Genomic DNA, 18,569 nt, shown 5'->3' on the forward strand with positions numbered 1-18,569 from the left:
TTTTTGCAGAAAAAGCGAGCTTTTTGTAACGGCCTTAAAAAGAAAAAATTTTGTATTCAGGATTTTGAGATTTTTGAACCCTCAATCTATATTATTATTGTGTACTCATCACATACTTGCTGAACATAGTAAAAACGTAAGAACATCGTTATATTTTTACGAACGTATGGAAATCATTATTTCGGTAAGTATACATACAAAATGAAATAAAAAGATTGGAATGAAATGAAATTAAATGGACTGTAAAGTTTATAACCTATATCATATGTATCGATTTAGACTGTAATATTTATTTATTTATTTATTTATTTATTTATTTATTTATTTACTCTTTATTGTACACCACAATAGGCAAATATAAAATAATAATAATACAGACAACTTAGAATGTGTAGTACAAGAGGCGGTCTTATGGCTAGATAGCCATTTCTTCCAGACAACCCGAAAAATATTTCACTGCTAGGCATAGGCCTTTTTCCCCATACAAGAGAAGTATCAGAGATTAATCCACCACGCTGTTCCAATGCGGGTTGGCGGATATATTCCCTACTATGAGTAACGATCGCTATCAGGTGTACATGATAACTGGGAACGGCAGCCTAACGTGCTCTCCGAGGCCCGGTGGGAAGACCCACAGTACACGCAAGCGGCAACTACAAAAGCATCGCAAGCTAGAATTGACTACAGAAATACAAACGTACTTGAGAGTAATGTTATTTGAGTTCGATTTTCAGTAAGGTTGAGGAATTTCTCTAAAAGGGTTACCCTTGATTTTGATGTTTTCTGCTGTGCCCTATCCAAAAAAACCCAGCGATGCCCTCATCATCATAGTGGGGCGCCACGGGATCGCTTTCGCATGCTAGCGTGACGAACCAACGGTTGGCCGTCTTGTGCGGGCTGCCTTCGTCTGTTAAATGCCCACAGGCACTATGAGCGCTGTACTAACCTAGTGACGAGTGGGAAGAATGGTGCCCTTCTCCCGCTCTATTGCGAATGGTCTTTTTCCTTCTGGTCATCTCCTGCGGAGCGGGTTAGCGTGAGCGTCGGATTCACTCACTCACTTCAGTCTATCGAAGTCCACTGCTGGACATATGCCTCCCCAAGGTCGCGCCAGACATACCGGTTTTCCGTAATTCTCATCCAGCCTACAATCCTTGTGCTGTGTGGCTACGGCACTAAAGAATTTAGCCACCCCCTCTCTTCCCGTGGGTGTCGTAAGAGGCGACTAAGGGATAACAAGGTTCCACAACCACCTTGGAACTTAAGAAGCCGACCGATGGCGGGATAACCATCCAACTGCTGGCTTTGAAATACACAGGCCGAAGACGGGCAGCAGCGTCTTCGGTGCGACAAAGCCAGTACTGCGGTCACCAACCCGCCTGCCCAGCGTGGTGACTATGGGCAAAACACATGAGTTCACGTTATTTTTGGCGTAAACTTGTGGAGGCCTATGTCCAGCAGTGGACTGTATAGGCTGTAATGACTACAATCCTCGGATTATTGAAATAAAACTGATACTGATTATATGAGTATAAATGCGCCTGCAGGTACTGTGTACAAATCTTATACTATTAAACGAGCAATTCTTGTATATATATATATATATATATATAGAATCTGGATCTCGGAAACGGCTCCAACGATTTTCATAAAATTTAGTATATAGGGGGTTTCGGGGGAGATAAATCTATCTAGCTAGGATTCATTTTCAGGAAATGTCGTTTTATCCCTGTTTTTAGGGAGTGAAAAAAATATCGTTAGAATGCGAAAGTAAATTTCGCATTTGTCAAGTTAGTTGCAATAGCTCGGTGGGAAATCGGTCGGTCGGGACCAACCGAGAAGATCATGGTTCAAATCCCCATGTCCCTGGTCAATTATTTTTTCTTTTTCTTTTTCTAATTGCACTGGTTATTTTTTATTTAAATAGGCTGTTCCTTTTTATTTATTTATTATGTCGGTAAAATCGAAAAATATTATTCATATTTTATCATTATTATTTTTTAATTATTTTTTATTTTTGATTTTTGATTTTTTATTTTTATTTATAGTTTTTATTATTGTCGGTAAAAAAAAATATTATTCATATTTTATAAATATGTAATTCGTAAATATGATTTTCAAAAAAAAACGATTTGTTGGAGCGCCTATCAGTTTTGAGAAGCAATTACTCTCAATCTTGTAATTGTGTATTTTATATCAATTTTTAATTCATCGTTATTTTTTATTTTTATTTTGTGTTAATTAATTATTAGTAATTGTGTTTGCAGGCAAACGAAATAAAAATCGACTTCAATTACATCGACAGGTAATACAATGTAGGTACACGGAAAAATAGTCGAGAAATACGCATTATCAAAGATTACTCCAAAAGTTGTAATCAGATCTCGATGAAATATGACCACATGATAAATATCGGCTTTCGATTAAGTTAAAAATCATCAAATTCAGTACACCCAGTAGTATGTTAAGTATTATGTAGTTAATGTAAAGTTATGTGGATTTTCGAGAGTTTCCCTCGATTTCTCTAGGAGCCCATCATCAGATCCTGGTTTCATTATCATGCTACCACACCAGGGATATCTTCTTTCCACCAAAAAAAGAATTACTGCCTGTGGTCCGCACGCGTTAACTTTAGAGTAAAAGCCGGCAGGAGCTGCCGCAAACGCTACGTACCGCAATTTTTAAATCTACAATATCTTCAAAAATATTTATTTAAATCATATACTGTAAAGGGCCATATAGATCTATATTAAATCAACAATGTATTTAAGGTATTTAATTAGATAAGGATTAATGCTGTATTGATTAAAATCGCTTTGAAAATTAGCCATTATTTGTCGTAAAAAGTAAATGACAAAAAAATTTTATTGTGGGATATTCATAAGAGATAGACATATATACCATAGCGGAGTTTTCTGTAGAACTTTTCAATGTGTATAATACTTAGTACATTATTTTGATAAATCTCGTAGGGTTCAGGCTGCGTTTGCAATGTAAGCGGTAAAATTGTAATTATTTACGACATCACAATAGAAACCTCAAAAATAACAGTATATCTCCACTATTTAATGGATGTTATTATAGATATAAACCTTCCTCTTCAATCACTCTATCTATTAAAAAAAACCTCATCAAAATTCGTTGCGAAGTTTTAAAGATTTAAGCATACATAGGGACATAGGGACAGACAAAGCGACTTTGTTTTATGCTATGTAGTGACATATATATCGCAACTTCGGTGCAACAAAGTCACAACAGCTTATTTCTTAATTTTACAGGAGAGGACTTTTAATTTTTTTTTTTCGCTTTTACTTCCTCTTTTCTGGATTATTATTTATGGTAGGTTTGAAATCTTTATAAAATTAATAGTTTACTTTCTTTGCTATAGTTTAAAAATCTTATATTAAATTATCAAAAAGTCCTAATAAAAGACATAACAAAAAAAGTGTCCTGAATTGTGACTTTGTTGCACCGAAGGTGCGATATATATATATTGAGTTTCCTTCAGCCGAATTGAGAAACCTCCTCCTTTTTTTGAAGTCGGTTAAAAAAGACTTCATCCAAACTGGCAGCGAATCATTTTAACTCTTTTCTACTACTAATCCTTCACGATTTACTAAAAATACCGAGCGGAGCTCGGTCACCCAGGTACTAATTATTTAAGAAACTAGCTGACCCGGCGAACTTCGTATCGCCTTACAGTCGATTCTTTAATTTTACTAATTTTTTTTTTAGAATTTTTCTCTCCGTAAGAACCATCCTCGTACTTCAAGGAATATTTTAAAAAAAGAATTAGCGAAATCGGTCCAACCGCTCTCGAGTTTTGCGCTTAGCAACACATTCAGCGACTCATTTTTATATTATAGATAATTTCTAGATAGATAGATAGAATATACTTTATTGCACACCACTCGAAAAAAAAAACATTACATAAAACAGTTATTTACACATAGAGATAGTAATGTACAAAGGCGGTCTTATCGCTTAGTAGCGATCTCTTCCAGACAACCTTTGCGATGGAGATTAAGGTGGCTATTTACAAGCTTGTGAAACTTTCAGTGTCGTAATAATATTATCAAATAGAAGAGTTTAGTTGTTTGACAAAATAATTAATAAAATTAAATTTAATTACCTTTATTATCACCACATTATCATCATTTTTTTTTCATTTCAATTGACAAAATACTTTTTAAAACAAATTTTATGTTTGGATTATTAATAAATTAATTTTTTTAAATATAAAGTTGAAATTATTTTAACCGACTCTAAAAGAAAGCAGGAAAATAAATTATTACCGACACATGTAACAACCGAAATCCGTTGGCAACCGATCTAGCAGTCATACGGATGTATAAACTAATTCTCCTATTAATATTTATTATTATTATTCGTAACAGTGGCGTTATTATGAGCTTTGCGATTTTTTTATAATAATTTAATCTTTTTATACCAGATTATCGACTTAAAAAAACCGATAGACACATTATCGCATTTTATCATTTAACCCTGTGCTGTTTTGTACTTATTATGTACATTTAATATCTGCAGTAATACCATGATAATTTCAAGGTCATTAAAATACTATTTTTTATTAAACCAAGAAGAGATTATAAATTGTAACTTTTGATACATCGCCCACGTATTATTTTATTATGTTTTCATGTTATTATATTCTTTATTGCACATAAAACACATACAAAAATTCTAGTACAACGGCAGTTTGTAAGGGCGAACTTATCTCTTAAACAGATCTCTACCAGTTTACCCATGGCAGTAAATGATAGGAAAAATAAAAAAAAAACATGTTAATAACTGAAAGAACTAAAAAAATTGTAATTTACTTTAACTTTTTCATATAGAACATTTTATATCTTTATAACAAATGACATTGTAATGTCTACCGAGACATTAGAAATTTAAAGTAACTTAATATGTTGATTATTTTGACTAAGTTAAGGTTGCACATAACACTGGGTATATTACCTAAGTTTGTAGTGTACCCATTGTTAAGATATAAATATTTTATTTTATTGTTTGATTTTTTTGCTGCCTTAACTGTCTTTTATTATTGTCGTTTTTTTTTTAATTTATTTGTATTATTATTTCTGTAAATGACATTATTTTGACTTTCGTTAAGTGTGTAACACGTGGTTCAATAAGTCCCGAGACTAAGTACTAAAAAAAGGTCTTTTTTATAAAATTAATTTTTATTCATCAACATAGTCTCCTCCAAGAGCGATACAGTCCCTCCAACGCTTTTCTAACTTTTCTATCCCATGTGTGTAGAACGATTTGTCTTTGGCTTCAAAATAAGCCTCCGTTGCTGCGATAACTTCACTATTTGAGTCAAATTTCTTACCCTGAAGCATTTTTTTGAGGTCTGCAAACAGCCAGTAATCGCTGGGGGCCAAGTCTGGCGAATAAGGGGGATGAGGAAGCAATTCGAAGCCCAATTTGTTAATTTTGGCCATCGTTCTCACGGACTTGTGACAAGGCGCGTTGTCCTGGTGAAACACCACTTTCTTTTTGTTCATGTGAGGCCGTTTATCCGCAATTTCGTACTTCAATCGCTCCAATAAGCACATGTAATAGTCACTATTTATATTTTGCCCCTTTTCAAGGTAGTCGATGAAAAGTATTCCATGCGCATCCCAAAATATAGACGCCATAACCTTACCGGCCGATTTCTGAGTCTTTGGACGCTTCGGGCGGCTTTCACCAGCCGCTCTCCACTCCGCTGCCTGCCGATTGGATTCCGGAGTGAAATGGTATATCCAGGTTTCATCCATTGTTACATACCGACGTAAAACATCCTTTTTATTATGATTCATCAGCGCCAAACATCGCTCTGAATCATTGATACGTTGTTCCTTTTGATAAGTTGTAAGCAAACGCGGCACCCACTTAGAAAAAAGCTTTTTCATGGCCAAATTTTTATGTAAAATAGTGAAAACACTACCAGCTGAAATCTTCACTATCTCGGCTATCTCTCGCACTTTTACCTTCCGATCTTCCAATACGATTTTGAGGACTTGGTTAATATTTTGTTGAGTCAATGCTTCATTTGGACGACCTGAGCGTTCCCCATCATTGGTGTCCATGCGACCGCGTTTGAAGTCGGCATACCACCGACAAATGGTTGCTTTAGAGGGAGCTGATCCTGCATAACATTTTATAAGCCATTGCTGTGCTTCAACGGTATTTTTTCCCATTAAATAACAATGTTTTATCAACACGCGAAACTCGTTTTTTTCCATTGTATCGAAATTACAACCGTAGCGTCACTTAAATGTTTCAAAATCAATAATTTTATTGTTCCATTTTTAAAAATTTGACACATATTCTTGTATTGATAGCCAGTACTTTTTAAAAATCAAAAGAGTTTTTAATATATGCGCCATTTCCAGTTAGTCTCGGGACTTATTGAACGATCTAGTATATCACCTTATAACTAAATAAATGTTTTCATTTCATTTCATTTCATTATACGTTGTTTTCATTGACTATTTTTGGGATAATTTTTAATGTACTGGGTGGGATAACATGTAAAATAGATGTCTCTGTACAAAACCTGCCAAAAAAAGACAATAGATAAAATAATTATGTATTGTTTTTATGAAAAACCAATATTGGACGTGTTGATAAAAGATTATGTTTTCAAATAAAACGAGCGATATTATCGTATATATCGTATATACTGTATGGTAAAAATGTTTAATTAGCAAATTTAATACAAATTTCATAGCTACACTTACTAATTTTTAGGAGTTTATTAATACAGAGTTGGTGTAAATTTATCACAAGTTATTCTTACAATTTATCGAGCTTAAGAATGAATCTACTACACATAATCGCTATGCAATGCAACTCGATTGTTTAATATGCTCGCCAATTTATTTGAAAATAGATGCTAAAATAACATAATTATGCAGTTAAAATTAACGACGCAATGTTAAAGTAAATAAGCTTTTTAAAGTATTCTTTTATTTATCATTTTTTCGCAATCTTTTTGGTCAGGCTTAATAAATAAAAGGAAACAAAGGCAAAAATGAAGGAGCCATAGAATATAAACATGAACAAAATTTTAATTAAATAATAAATTCGAAAAATACGATACTTATTGCTTTTATAAATACATTTTCTTGATTCAAATTCTCATCGAAATTTCCATCTATCATATCTTGTCAGGGTATTTAGTTTTGCACTTTACAGAGTCGGAAATATTTGAATAAAACTAATGCGATTAAGATTAAGGTGTTTCATATACAATACACATTATAAAATTGTGTTTTGCACGTTTGTAAATAATATAATCTGAAAGTGTAGGTTAAAAAAATATTTTGCAGAGACGAACCCGCGGTTATAAGCTAGTTTTTGACAATTTCATGTAGTATCCAATCAATCTAAATAATTCATTGGCTTATTTGCCCATAATCTCTTTACAAAATATTTATTATAATTAATGAGAGGATTACTAGCTTAAGCTAATCATATTTTAATCTAATCAACGAAACGCGTGATAAATCTGTATATAAATTAGCATATGCGAGTCTCTACACTAGTTGTTACGACTTATTCTCAGCGGCCAGAATGCGTGCACTTATTATTTTGGCCCTAGGCCTAACGGTCGCCACTGGTAAGTTTTATACGTGTATCTAGTTCAAAATATATCTCCCCAACTGTAAATGTATAAAATAATTGTGTTTGCTGACAAACGACTGAGGTAGGGCACAGCAGGAATTTCCTGCTCAAAATATGGAGCAGCCCGACTGGGGTAGTACCTCGACCTTACAGAAGATCACAGCAAAATAATACTGTTTTCAAGCAGTATTGTGTTCCTGTTGGTGAGTAAGGTGACCAGAGCTCCTGGGGGGATTGGGGATTGGGTCGGCAACGCGCTTGCGATGCTTCTGGTGTTGCAGGTGTCTATAAGCTACGGTAATCGCTTATCATCAGGTGAGCCGTACGCTTGTTTGCCGACCTAGTGACATAAAAAAAAAACGAAAAAACCCGACTTCAAAACTTTGAAGTCGTTTAAATATGAAACTGATTGATGTGTCTCATTAAGATTTATTTCGTTAGATCGTGCACTTCACGTTGTAAGGATTCGTTCTTGGACGTCTTCCGTAAAAATCAATAACTATGAACCTTATTATAAATTATTCAGTATGGCTTTAGTAAGTTATTATTTACGTGCTATGTTTTTCCAGTAGGTACATCAGCTAGAAGGATCGTGGGAGGATCAGTGACAACTATTGGACAGTACCCATTTGCAGCAGCTTTGCTTCGGTCATTCTCTGGCGCTGGAACCTTCAGTCAAGCTTGCGGTGGCACTATTATAAACAACAGAGCTGTTCTTACCGCTGCACACTGTTTCGAGTAAGTGTATTAAACTCAAGAAAATAATAATATTTTTGTTTTACTGTATAGATAATAATTTATAAAGGTTACTTAGGCTCATATTCAAATTTGAAGGCATCAAAACTGAAGTACTCGATCGCATTTGAGTTTACTTTTTTTCAAGATGCGTAAATTTAATTTGTTTATTTATAAACCTCGTTCGCGTAGATTTATTTTTGCTTATCTTCAAAAAATTTGTCAGTATTTTAAGTGTCGCCATACACAACTTTTTTATTACTCATTATTTTGTGATAAAGAGTTAATTATTTTTATATAAAGTTAATTATTTCAATAGCTCACTATTACAAGTTACAAGAATAAGATTAATTTTTTAAATGTTTTTAATAATCATCTACTAAAAACTGTAACTCAATTAACAAAAGTAAAACAAAAAAAATATTTGTTTTAGCAATAACCAGTACGCTTTTCAATGGCGTATTCGCGTCGGCTCCACCTACTCCAATAGTGGCGGTGTTGTCGTTACTACCAGCAGAATCAACCGTCATCCCAGTTACGTCAGGCGTACTCTAAACAACGATGTTGCCGTTATGATCATCAACGGTGCATTCAATTTTAACAACAACGTGCGCGCGGCTCCAATTGCTGGCTCAAACTACAACGTCCCTGACAATGCACCTGTTTGGGTTATTGGATGGGGAACTACAAGTGTAAGTTGTACAGCGTAAGATCTTATAGAAGCTCTTGATAAAAAAATTATCAACAAAACTTCCAAAAATTATTTAGGTTCAGACTCAGATCAGGTAATATGTTTTTGTGGATCTGTCTAGACTATTTTTTTTCAATTTATTGGAACCACAAACAAGTTTATACAATAGACATTAATTACATTAAACTTAAGTATTACAATTTAAGTTATTGCATTCTCAACACTGATGGTCACATTGAACATAATTAAATTGCAAATGGTGAACCTGTTTTACAATTCATTGTTTCTATAATTAAATTTGATAAATTTTAATCAAAATATAATATATAATACATATGTACTCACATATAGCTATATAACATTTGATCAATAGGTACAATTATTATAGTGACTATAAAATATATATACACATATATACACCCACATACCTAAACATATACAAATACATTAATATAGTAGTTTTAAATATTCTTTTATATACATATTTTCTTCAAAATAGGTATATTATGCGTGTAAGTGACTTGTGCGTTAAGGTTATCCATTTAAAATATTAATAATCTGCCTCGTATATGCGTCATTACAAGTGGCAAAAATGTCTAATGTATAAAATTTCTTATTATATGTTTCAAACATTCGATTTAACGGGGAACGGATACCTGCATTCGTACGAGATCGTGTTACTGCAAAAAATTGATAACGGCGGGATGGTCGCAAATGAGCGCAAGAAGGCACAGAATATCTAATTTTTCTTACAATAACTATGATAGACTTGGTCCTGATTGTTATCATAAACATCTGACCCGTACTAAAGAAAACATCCGTCAATCTATTATATAATAAAATGGTGGACAAAATGCGAAACGATAACAAGTTGTCAACTTGTTCGATGTCAGTTTTATACTTATAATGTAGTTTTATTATCGTGTATGATATTTCAGTATCTAGGAGCCCCTTCTATACAACTACGCCACGTGCAAGTGTGGGCGGTAAACCAAGCCACCTGCAGAAGACGTTACGCTGACCGCGGTAGCACCGTTACCGAAAACATGTTGTGTTCTGGCTATCTCGATGTCGGTGGTCGCGACGCCTGTCAGGGAGATTCAGGCGGTCCTGTCATCCACAACGGTGTTATCGTCGGCATAACTTCTTGGGGATATCAGTGCGCACTTGCTTACTACCCTGGCGTCAACGCTCGTGTATCACGTTTCACTTCTTGGATTCAGAATAATAGCTAACTGAAGTAGTTGTTACGTATTAAACAAACAAAAATAACCAAATTTCGATTGTTACAGTTTTGAATAAATGTTTTTGTTTTAATAGATTAAATATTTTATTTTTCATCAATTCCCAACAATTTTCTGGAAATAATCATGACATTAAGTGAGAAGGTTAGAGATATCTTTTTCTTGAAAAACCCGAGGTTTTCAAACCTAACCCAAACCAAACCAACCAAAAAAAAAAAAACAAGTTTTTCTCTCATTTGTTTTTTTTTTCGGTTTTTTTCGATTGCGAGCAAACAGTATAATTTAAGTTTAAATAATGATAAATATGCGTGACTTTAGTGACGATGTATTTCATACAGGATTTTACTAATTTTATAATACATTACAGTTTTTTTAAGTAACTGCGAAGTTTCTTTCCTTTTATTCTCTATAGAATCTCTACTCCAAATCGGTGGTAACTTCACTTTTAAATATATATAAATAAAAAAATCGCGTGCGTCTAAAGTACACATTTCAGCAGTGAAACTTCTTTGGCAGACTAATTAAAAAAAAAACATTAAAAAAAAAAAACGAACTGAATAATTGAAAAAAATTTGAACGAACTATTTACTGCCATCTATCGTTAACTAGCCTACATTTCTTATCTTGAATTTCTATAATACGCTTTACTGTAAGTATCTATTCTAATCTATAATATATATAAAAGCGAAAGGTCACTCACTCATCACGAAAACTCCGAAACTATAACGTCTACAACTTGAAATTTGGCAAGTAGACTCTTTATAGGACGTAGGCATCCGCTAAGAATGGATAAAACGGAAGTTGGAAGTTTGTATGAAAGTCCAGTGTTTTTGAAGTAAGTGACTTAAAATTCAAAATGAGATATATCTCTATAGATGGTGAGGAGGTGTCCAAATAATGCATCGTAATCTATATATAAAAGAGAAAGGTCACTGTCTCACTCATCACGAGAACTCAAGGACCGCTGGATGGTCCATTCATCCAGGATGGAAAAAAAATGAAATTTGGCAGGGAGGTAGATTATAATTAGTTGACGTCCGCTAAGAACAGATTTTGCGATATTCCGTCGCTAAGGGGGTTTAATTGGGGTTGATAGTTTGTATGAAACATATACAGCAGGTTCGGTTTAAACGAAAGTAACCGCGTTTGCAACCCTATGTGTTCAGTAAAAATTTATATTGATCACTTATAAATAGTACAAAAAATATATTTTTTACAATACCTAACCTGTACGTTACTAGAATACTTTTTTATTTACCCCTGTCGTCACGAAGTCACGGAGGAGCGTGCGTTACGCTATTCCGTGGCATATATTTACGTAGAACCATATGAAAAACTAAATTGCATGCAGTATATTTTAAACATATTTATACTACCATACTACATTATTTCATACCAAAATTCTAACGAATTCAACAAACTATTTTGTTCGACGCGGCGCGCGCCTCACGCGGACGTCGTTGCGGGCAACAGTTAGTGTATTATAAAACAAAGTCCCCAAAAATGTATGTGATCGATTCCCTCAAAATTTACAGAACGGATTTTCGTGTGGTGTTACCAATGGAGAGAGGGTTTCAAGAGGAAGGTTTACGGAACGCTTAGGCCGATTTTGATGAGAGTTTCACTGGAAGTTTGCTGGGAAAACTTTGTGACACACTGATTTCAACGCGGGCGTAGCCGCGGGCACAGCTAGTATTATATATAATTCTATTCTTCTTGTCAAAATTGTCAACGCTTGAGCAAACAGACGTGTGTCAAATTTTAATTTTTTTTATTTAAGTAAAATAATACATCATTTAGATAATTTTCGACAAAATTACAGTGTCTGTTGCGTAGTGAAACCATATAAAATATAATACGTCCCTAGTATACGACTAACTATGAGTGTCAGGCATACACCATTGTTGTTGTACACGGGCTATTTTCCGCAACTCGACGTCTAGGTGCGCCTTTTTTGCGTGATCGGCTGGTGGGCACTATTCGTGCCAGCCAAGCTCCTTGAGGAAGCCTAGCAGACCCTTCACGTTGCCGACGACTTCCTGGAGCAACCTCGGTGTCCCAAGGTGTAGTGCCCTGTAGTTCGCCACACCACCGCATTCCAGCAGGATATGTGAGGCCGTTTCCTCTGCCTCCAGGCACGCTCTGCACAGGGGGCTGTCTGTAACACCTAGATTGTGTAAGTGCTTGTTAAGCATGGCATGTCCTGTAAGCGCCCCGACCAGTAGTCGGAGCTGGGCTCTTCCATAACCGCGAAGTTTGCGGGACAATCCTGGGTTGATCGTCGGAAGAGCTTCCTTGGTCTGCCTGCAGGTAGTTAGGTTTGTCCAATATTCTTGGTGCATTACCTTGGTGAGGCATACACCATTAAAAAAATACTCAGGTCGTGCACTCGCCGGGTCACGTTATGACCACACAGATTACGATTCTACAATCTCAGATTCCCGAATCACTAAAAGGAAGAGCAACCAGAAACAGACCATGTTCAGAGGGCGGACTTTGACGATTTTAGGAAAGAGATAATGTCATATCTTGAAAATATAAAGCAGTCTAATGATGAGTTTATGCACAATATAAGATCCGAAATTACAGAAATTAATACTCAAGGAAGTACAGTAACAAAAACTATTGAAATTTTATCGCAGCAACAAATTCAGTTTAGAAATGACCTTGCTGACCTTTCTAATTCATTGGACTTTCACACCAAATAATTCAATGATCTCAAAACTAAACACAAGCTATGTCTAAAGATAATATTGAAATAAAAAAAATAAATTGATAAAGAAGTTGAAACATACAAATGTCGTCTCTTAAATGTTGACCGAGATTTAAATATTCAACAGGAGCGTGACCGCTTGTGTAATATCGAAATATCTGGATTTCCCGAGAAGAAAAATGAGGACCTTCCTCAGATAATTTTATCAATACGTACAGCCTTAGATGTTCAGGCAACTAAACTAAATATCATAAGCATATACCGAGCACCGCAAAAAATTACTAACACGAAATTGGCTAAAAATATTGTTGCCAAAATGAGTAATCAGCTACTGAAAGATAAAATCATATCTGCTATTTGCAAAAAAAGGACTCACCACTGCTGAATTAGGACTTATGAAATCCATAGAGCCTAATCAAATTTATATAAACGAGAATTTTATTCCATTTAACAAAACGCTTTATAAGAAAACTCGTGAAGCTGCAGCCAGTGCCGCCTTCCAACGCGTCTGATCCGTAACGGCAAAATTTTTGTGAGAAAAAACGACACATCATCTTTTTTAAATATCATGGGCACAAAGGACTTAGAAAAGATAAATTGATTATTTTTGCTATATTTAATTTAGAACCTAAAGTTATGATACCCAAGGGAAGTACTAAATTATATATCTATTATATCTCATATGTTTTTAAACACTATTTATTATTAAATAATTATTTTATATGTAAAAATACATATTATTTATATTATTTTATATATGCATACAGTGCTAACTACATTTCTCTGCTATACTTCTATATAAATATTATAATATACTTATAAATTTTATTGAATGTATGTATATACAGTAAAAAAGAGGGAGCGGGAACCTTGCCTAAAGGGACTCCTTTCAATAATATTTTTTAGTTGTTATCTATAATATGTATATTTAAAAGCGAAAGGTCACTATCTCATCACGAAATCTCCGAAACTATAACACCTACAAACTTGAAATTTGGCAAGTAGGCTCCTTATAGGACATAAACATCCGCTAAGAACGGATTTTACGAAACTCGACCTCTAAAGGGGTAAAACGGGGGTTGCAAGTTTGTATGAAAGTCCTATGTTTTTGAAGTAAGAGACTTGAAATTTAAAATGTACGCTCTGTAGATGGTGAGAAGGTGTCCCAATAATGTACCTTTAGAAATCAACTCCCTTTTGGGGTTAAAACGTGGGATGGTACGTTGACTCACTCATAACGAAATCTCCAAAACTATAACAGCTACAAACTTGAAATTTGGCAGGTAGATTCCTTAAAGGGCGTAAACCTCCGCTAAGAACAGATTTTACGAAACTCGACCCCTAAAGGGGTAAAACGGGGGTTGCAAGTTTGTATGAAAGTCCTATGCTTTTGAAGTAAGATACTTGAAATTTAAAATGTATGGTCTATAGATGGTGAGAAGATGTCCAAATAATGTATCTTTAGAAACCAACTCCCTTTTGGGGCTAAAACGGGGGATGGTAGGTTGACTTACTCATCACGAAATCTCCGAAACTATAACACCTACATAATTGAAATTTTGCAAGTAGGGTTTGTATAGGACGTAAACATCCGCTAACAACGAATTTTACGAAACTTGACACCTAAGAGCATAAAACGGGGGTCGGAAGTTTGTATGAAAGGCCTATGTTTTTAAGTAAGAGACTTGAAATTTAAAATGCTTTTAAACGCTCTGTAGATGGTGAGAAGGTGTCCAAGTAATGTATCTTTAGAAATCAACTCCCTTTTGGGGTTAAGACGTGGGATGGTAGGTTGACTCACTCATAACGAAATCTCCAAAACTATAACAGCTATAAACTTGAAATTTGGCAGGTAGATTCCTTATAGGACGTAGACATCCGTTAGGAACGGATTTTACGAAACTCGACCCCTAAGGGTATAAAACGAAGATTGGAAGTTTGTATGAAAGTTCTAGGTTTTTGAAGTAAGAGACTTGAAATTTAAAATGTTAGCTCTATAGATGGTGAAAAGGTGTCGAAATAATGCATTGTAATTTATATATATATGTAAGAAAAAGAAAAGTCACTGACTCACTCAAGAATATTTTAACTTATTTAATGACTAAAATGTTGTTATCTAGGTTTTACGCGAATTTTACTCATTATAATGCAACAACTGTTTCGGATTTTATCGCGTTTTATTCAGTTTTTTAGATACTCGACGTTTCGGATACTTTACAAGCTTACAGCAACCATGGTCACGGGAGGACTGGTCCTCATAAAATCCGAAAAAGTTGTTTAATTATAACTAAAATGTTTGTGATTTCCCTAAGCGTTTATAAGCAACTCTTACACTCAGGCATTTAGCTATTTTAGGAATAGATGACCGTGTGTGTATGTTGAAGATATTTATATGTTTTATATACCTGTTATCTGTATATAGAAACAGAACAAGAACAAAACAGAAAGAAAAAGAATAGAACAGATTAAGAAATGAATAGAATAGAACAGAACAGAATAGTACAGAATAGAAAAGAACAGAACAGAACAAAACTGAACAGGATAGAGAACAGAGTAGAATAGAACAGAATAGAATAGAACAGAGTAGAATAGAATAGAACAGAATAAGAACAAAACAGAATAGAACAGAATAGAAAAGAATATAACAGAACAGAATAGAACAGAACAGAATAGAACAGAATAGAATAGAACAGAATAAGGACAGAACAGAATAGAATGGAATAGAATAGAAAAATAACAGAATAGAAAAGAATAGAATAGAACAGAACAGAACACAATAGAATAGAACAGAATAGAATAGAACAGAATAAGGACAGAACAGAATAGAACAGAATAAGAACAGAATAGAACAGAACAGAGCAGAATAGAATAGAACAGAACAGAATAGAATAGAACAGAGTAGAACAGAATAGAATAGAACCGAATAAGAACAGAATAGAATGGAATAGAATAGAAAAAGAACAGAATAGAACAGAATAGAACAGAATAGAACAGAATAGAACAGAATAGAACAGAATACAGCATAATAGAACAGAACAGACTAGAACAGAATAAGGACAGAACAGAATAGAACAGAATAAGAACAGAACAGACTAGAACAGAACAGAACAGAATAGAATAGAACAGAATAGAATAGAACAGAATAGAATGGAACAGAATAGAATAAGAACAGAATAGAATAGAACAGAACAGAACAGAATAGAACAGAAAAGAGAACAGAATAAGAACAGAACAGACTAGAACAGAATAGAACAGAAAAGAGAACAGAATAAGAACAGAACAGACTAGAACAGAACAGAACAGAATAGAATGGAATAGAATAGAAAAAGAACAGAATAGAACAGAATAGAACAGAAAAGATCAGAACAGAATAGAATAGAACAGAATTTATTATTACATATTATAAACAGATAACATATATATACATCTATATATATATATATATATAAAAGCGAAAGGACACTCATCACGAAATCTCCGAAACTATGACACAAACTTGGATTTGGCAGGTAGGTTTGTGGGTTGGAAGTTTGTATGAATGTCCTATGTTTTTGAAGTAAGAGACTTGAAATTTAAAATGTAAGCTCTATAGATGGTGAAAAGGTGTCCAAATAATGTATATTTAGAAATCAACTCCCTTTTGGGGTTAAAACGGGGGATAGGTAGGTTGACTCACTCATCACGAAATCTCCGAAACTATAACAGCTACAAACTTGGTAAGGAGTAATAATGCATCGTAATCTATATATATATATATATATATATATATATATATATATATATATATATATATATATATATATATATATATATATAAAAGAGAAAGGTTACTGACTCACTCATCACGAGAAATCAAAAACCGCTGGATGGTCGATCCATCAAAGATGGACAAAGATGAAATTTGGCAAGGAGGTAGATTATTGTTAGTAGACGTCCGCTAAGAACGGATTTTGCGATATTCTACCACTAAGGTGGTAATTGGTTGATAGTTTGTATGAAACATATGCAGCAGCTATATGTTCGTCTGATAGGTTATTTATACTGCAGCCGGAAAATAAAACTAAAAATGTGGTGTATAGAGAGGTTTTATAAATCAACTATAAAATTATACTTAATTGTGCCTTTTAAAAAGTTACTCAGTCTGATAAGCATTTCAAGTGACTGAAATAAAAAAGTAATTTGCGTTAAACATCTTAATAGAAACGCATATCTTTATAACCACGCGGACGTAGTCGCAGGCAACAATTAGTGTATAAGGTATAGAGAGAGGGCTTCAAGAGGAAGGTTTACGGAGCGGCTAAGCCGGTTTTGATGAGAGTTTCACTGAAAGTTTGCCGGGAAATTTTTGTGACACACTGATTTCAACGCAGGCGAAGCCGCGGGCACAGCTAGTTACATATATATATATATATATATGTATATACTTAAGGTTTTTTAGTTTAATGTAATTTATCTAATTATTATTATTATTATATCTTTTTTACATATTATAATTATTCCCACAATATCAAGTTTTCTAAAATATTATATGCTATTATTATACATATACTGTATGTTTGAGTGTGTGTACATTTATGTGTGCACATGTTTAATAAATGAAATATTTCTTACATATTAAGATGGCTTCAGCCTGTAATATCCCACTACTGGGCATAGGCCTCTTTCCCCATGTAGGAGAAGGATCAGAGCTTAATCCACCACGCTGCTCCAATGCGGGTTGGCGGATATATTCCCTACTACGTATGTATTATAATACAGAGTTGTGGACGGTAGGCATATAATATTTCATTCAGATCGAGAATGCTTAGCAACAAACAAAAGTAAAGAAGGTGGTGTTATGCTATGTGTGCGACGGGATCTGGATCCAGTACCGTGTTTAGAGTGGCGGGGCACCCCTGCCATTGAGTCACTGTGTATATCTATACCAGCAAATGCTATAAACTCACGCCACACACTACGTATTATACTGGTTTATTTGCCACCTGATTTGAATGACTTTAATATACGTTATGAAGAATTGGAAAAAAGTCTACAACACATAATTGATAGGTTTCCTTTTGATAACTTACTATAACCTAGCTTGTTTATCCTGGACCAACTATAATGAATATTTAAACCTTTACTCCGGCTCTAAAGTCGTATCTGATAGTGTTAATTCATTTGTAGATCTAATGTTCTTCATAGGACTAAAACAATTTATTTAGTTAAGAATGAATTTAGTAAGATATTAGATTTAGGCTTTAGCAACACTCCGTGCTCCGTATCGCGTATAGTATCAAGAGCAATCATTGTGGTGGATAGATATCATCCAGCATTAAATATACCCGTAGATGTTTTAGACGTACACGTATCCCCTTTACTTGAGAATAAAGCACAAACTCCCAATTTCTACAAATGGAATTACGATGATATTAACAATTACCTCAAAAAATTCGACTGGAAAGATTTGTTATCTTGCGATTCGGTAAATGACGCTGTAACAATATTTTATAACATCATTCAATCATGTATTGCTTTTTTAGTACCCACAAAAGTTTCTTATAAA

At 34.1% G+C, this 18,569-nt stretch overlaps 1 protein-coding gene across 1 annotated transcript; it reads left to right on the forward strand.

Moving 5' to 3' along the window:
• Positions 1–1,535: 1,535 nt before the first annotated feature.
• On the forward strand, positions 1,536–10,335 carry LOC123654221 (trypsin, alkaline B-like). Its single transcript, XM_045590140.1, has 4 exons — positions 1,536–1,547; positions 8,168–8,379; positions 8,810–9,068; positions 10,006–10,335. The coding sequence occupies exons 1-4, from the start codon at positions 1,536–1,538 to the stop codon at positions 10,300–10,302; spliced, it is 780 nt and encodes a 259-aa protein (XP_045446096.1). The 3' UTR covers positions 10,303–10,335.
• The last annotated feature ends 8,234 nt before the right edge of the window (positions 10,336–18,569 follow it).

Source organism: Melitaea cinxia, chromosome 1, assembly GCF_905220565.1.
Source record: "Melitaea cinxia chromosome 1, ilMelCinx1.1, whole genome shotgun sequence".
NCBI lineage: Eukaryota > Metazoa > Arthropoda > Insecta > Lepidoptera > Nymphalidae > Melitaea > Melitaea cinxia.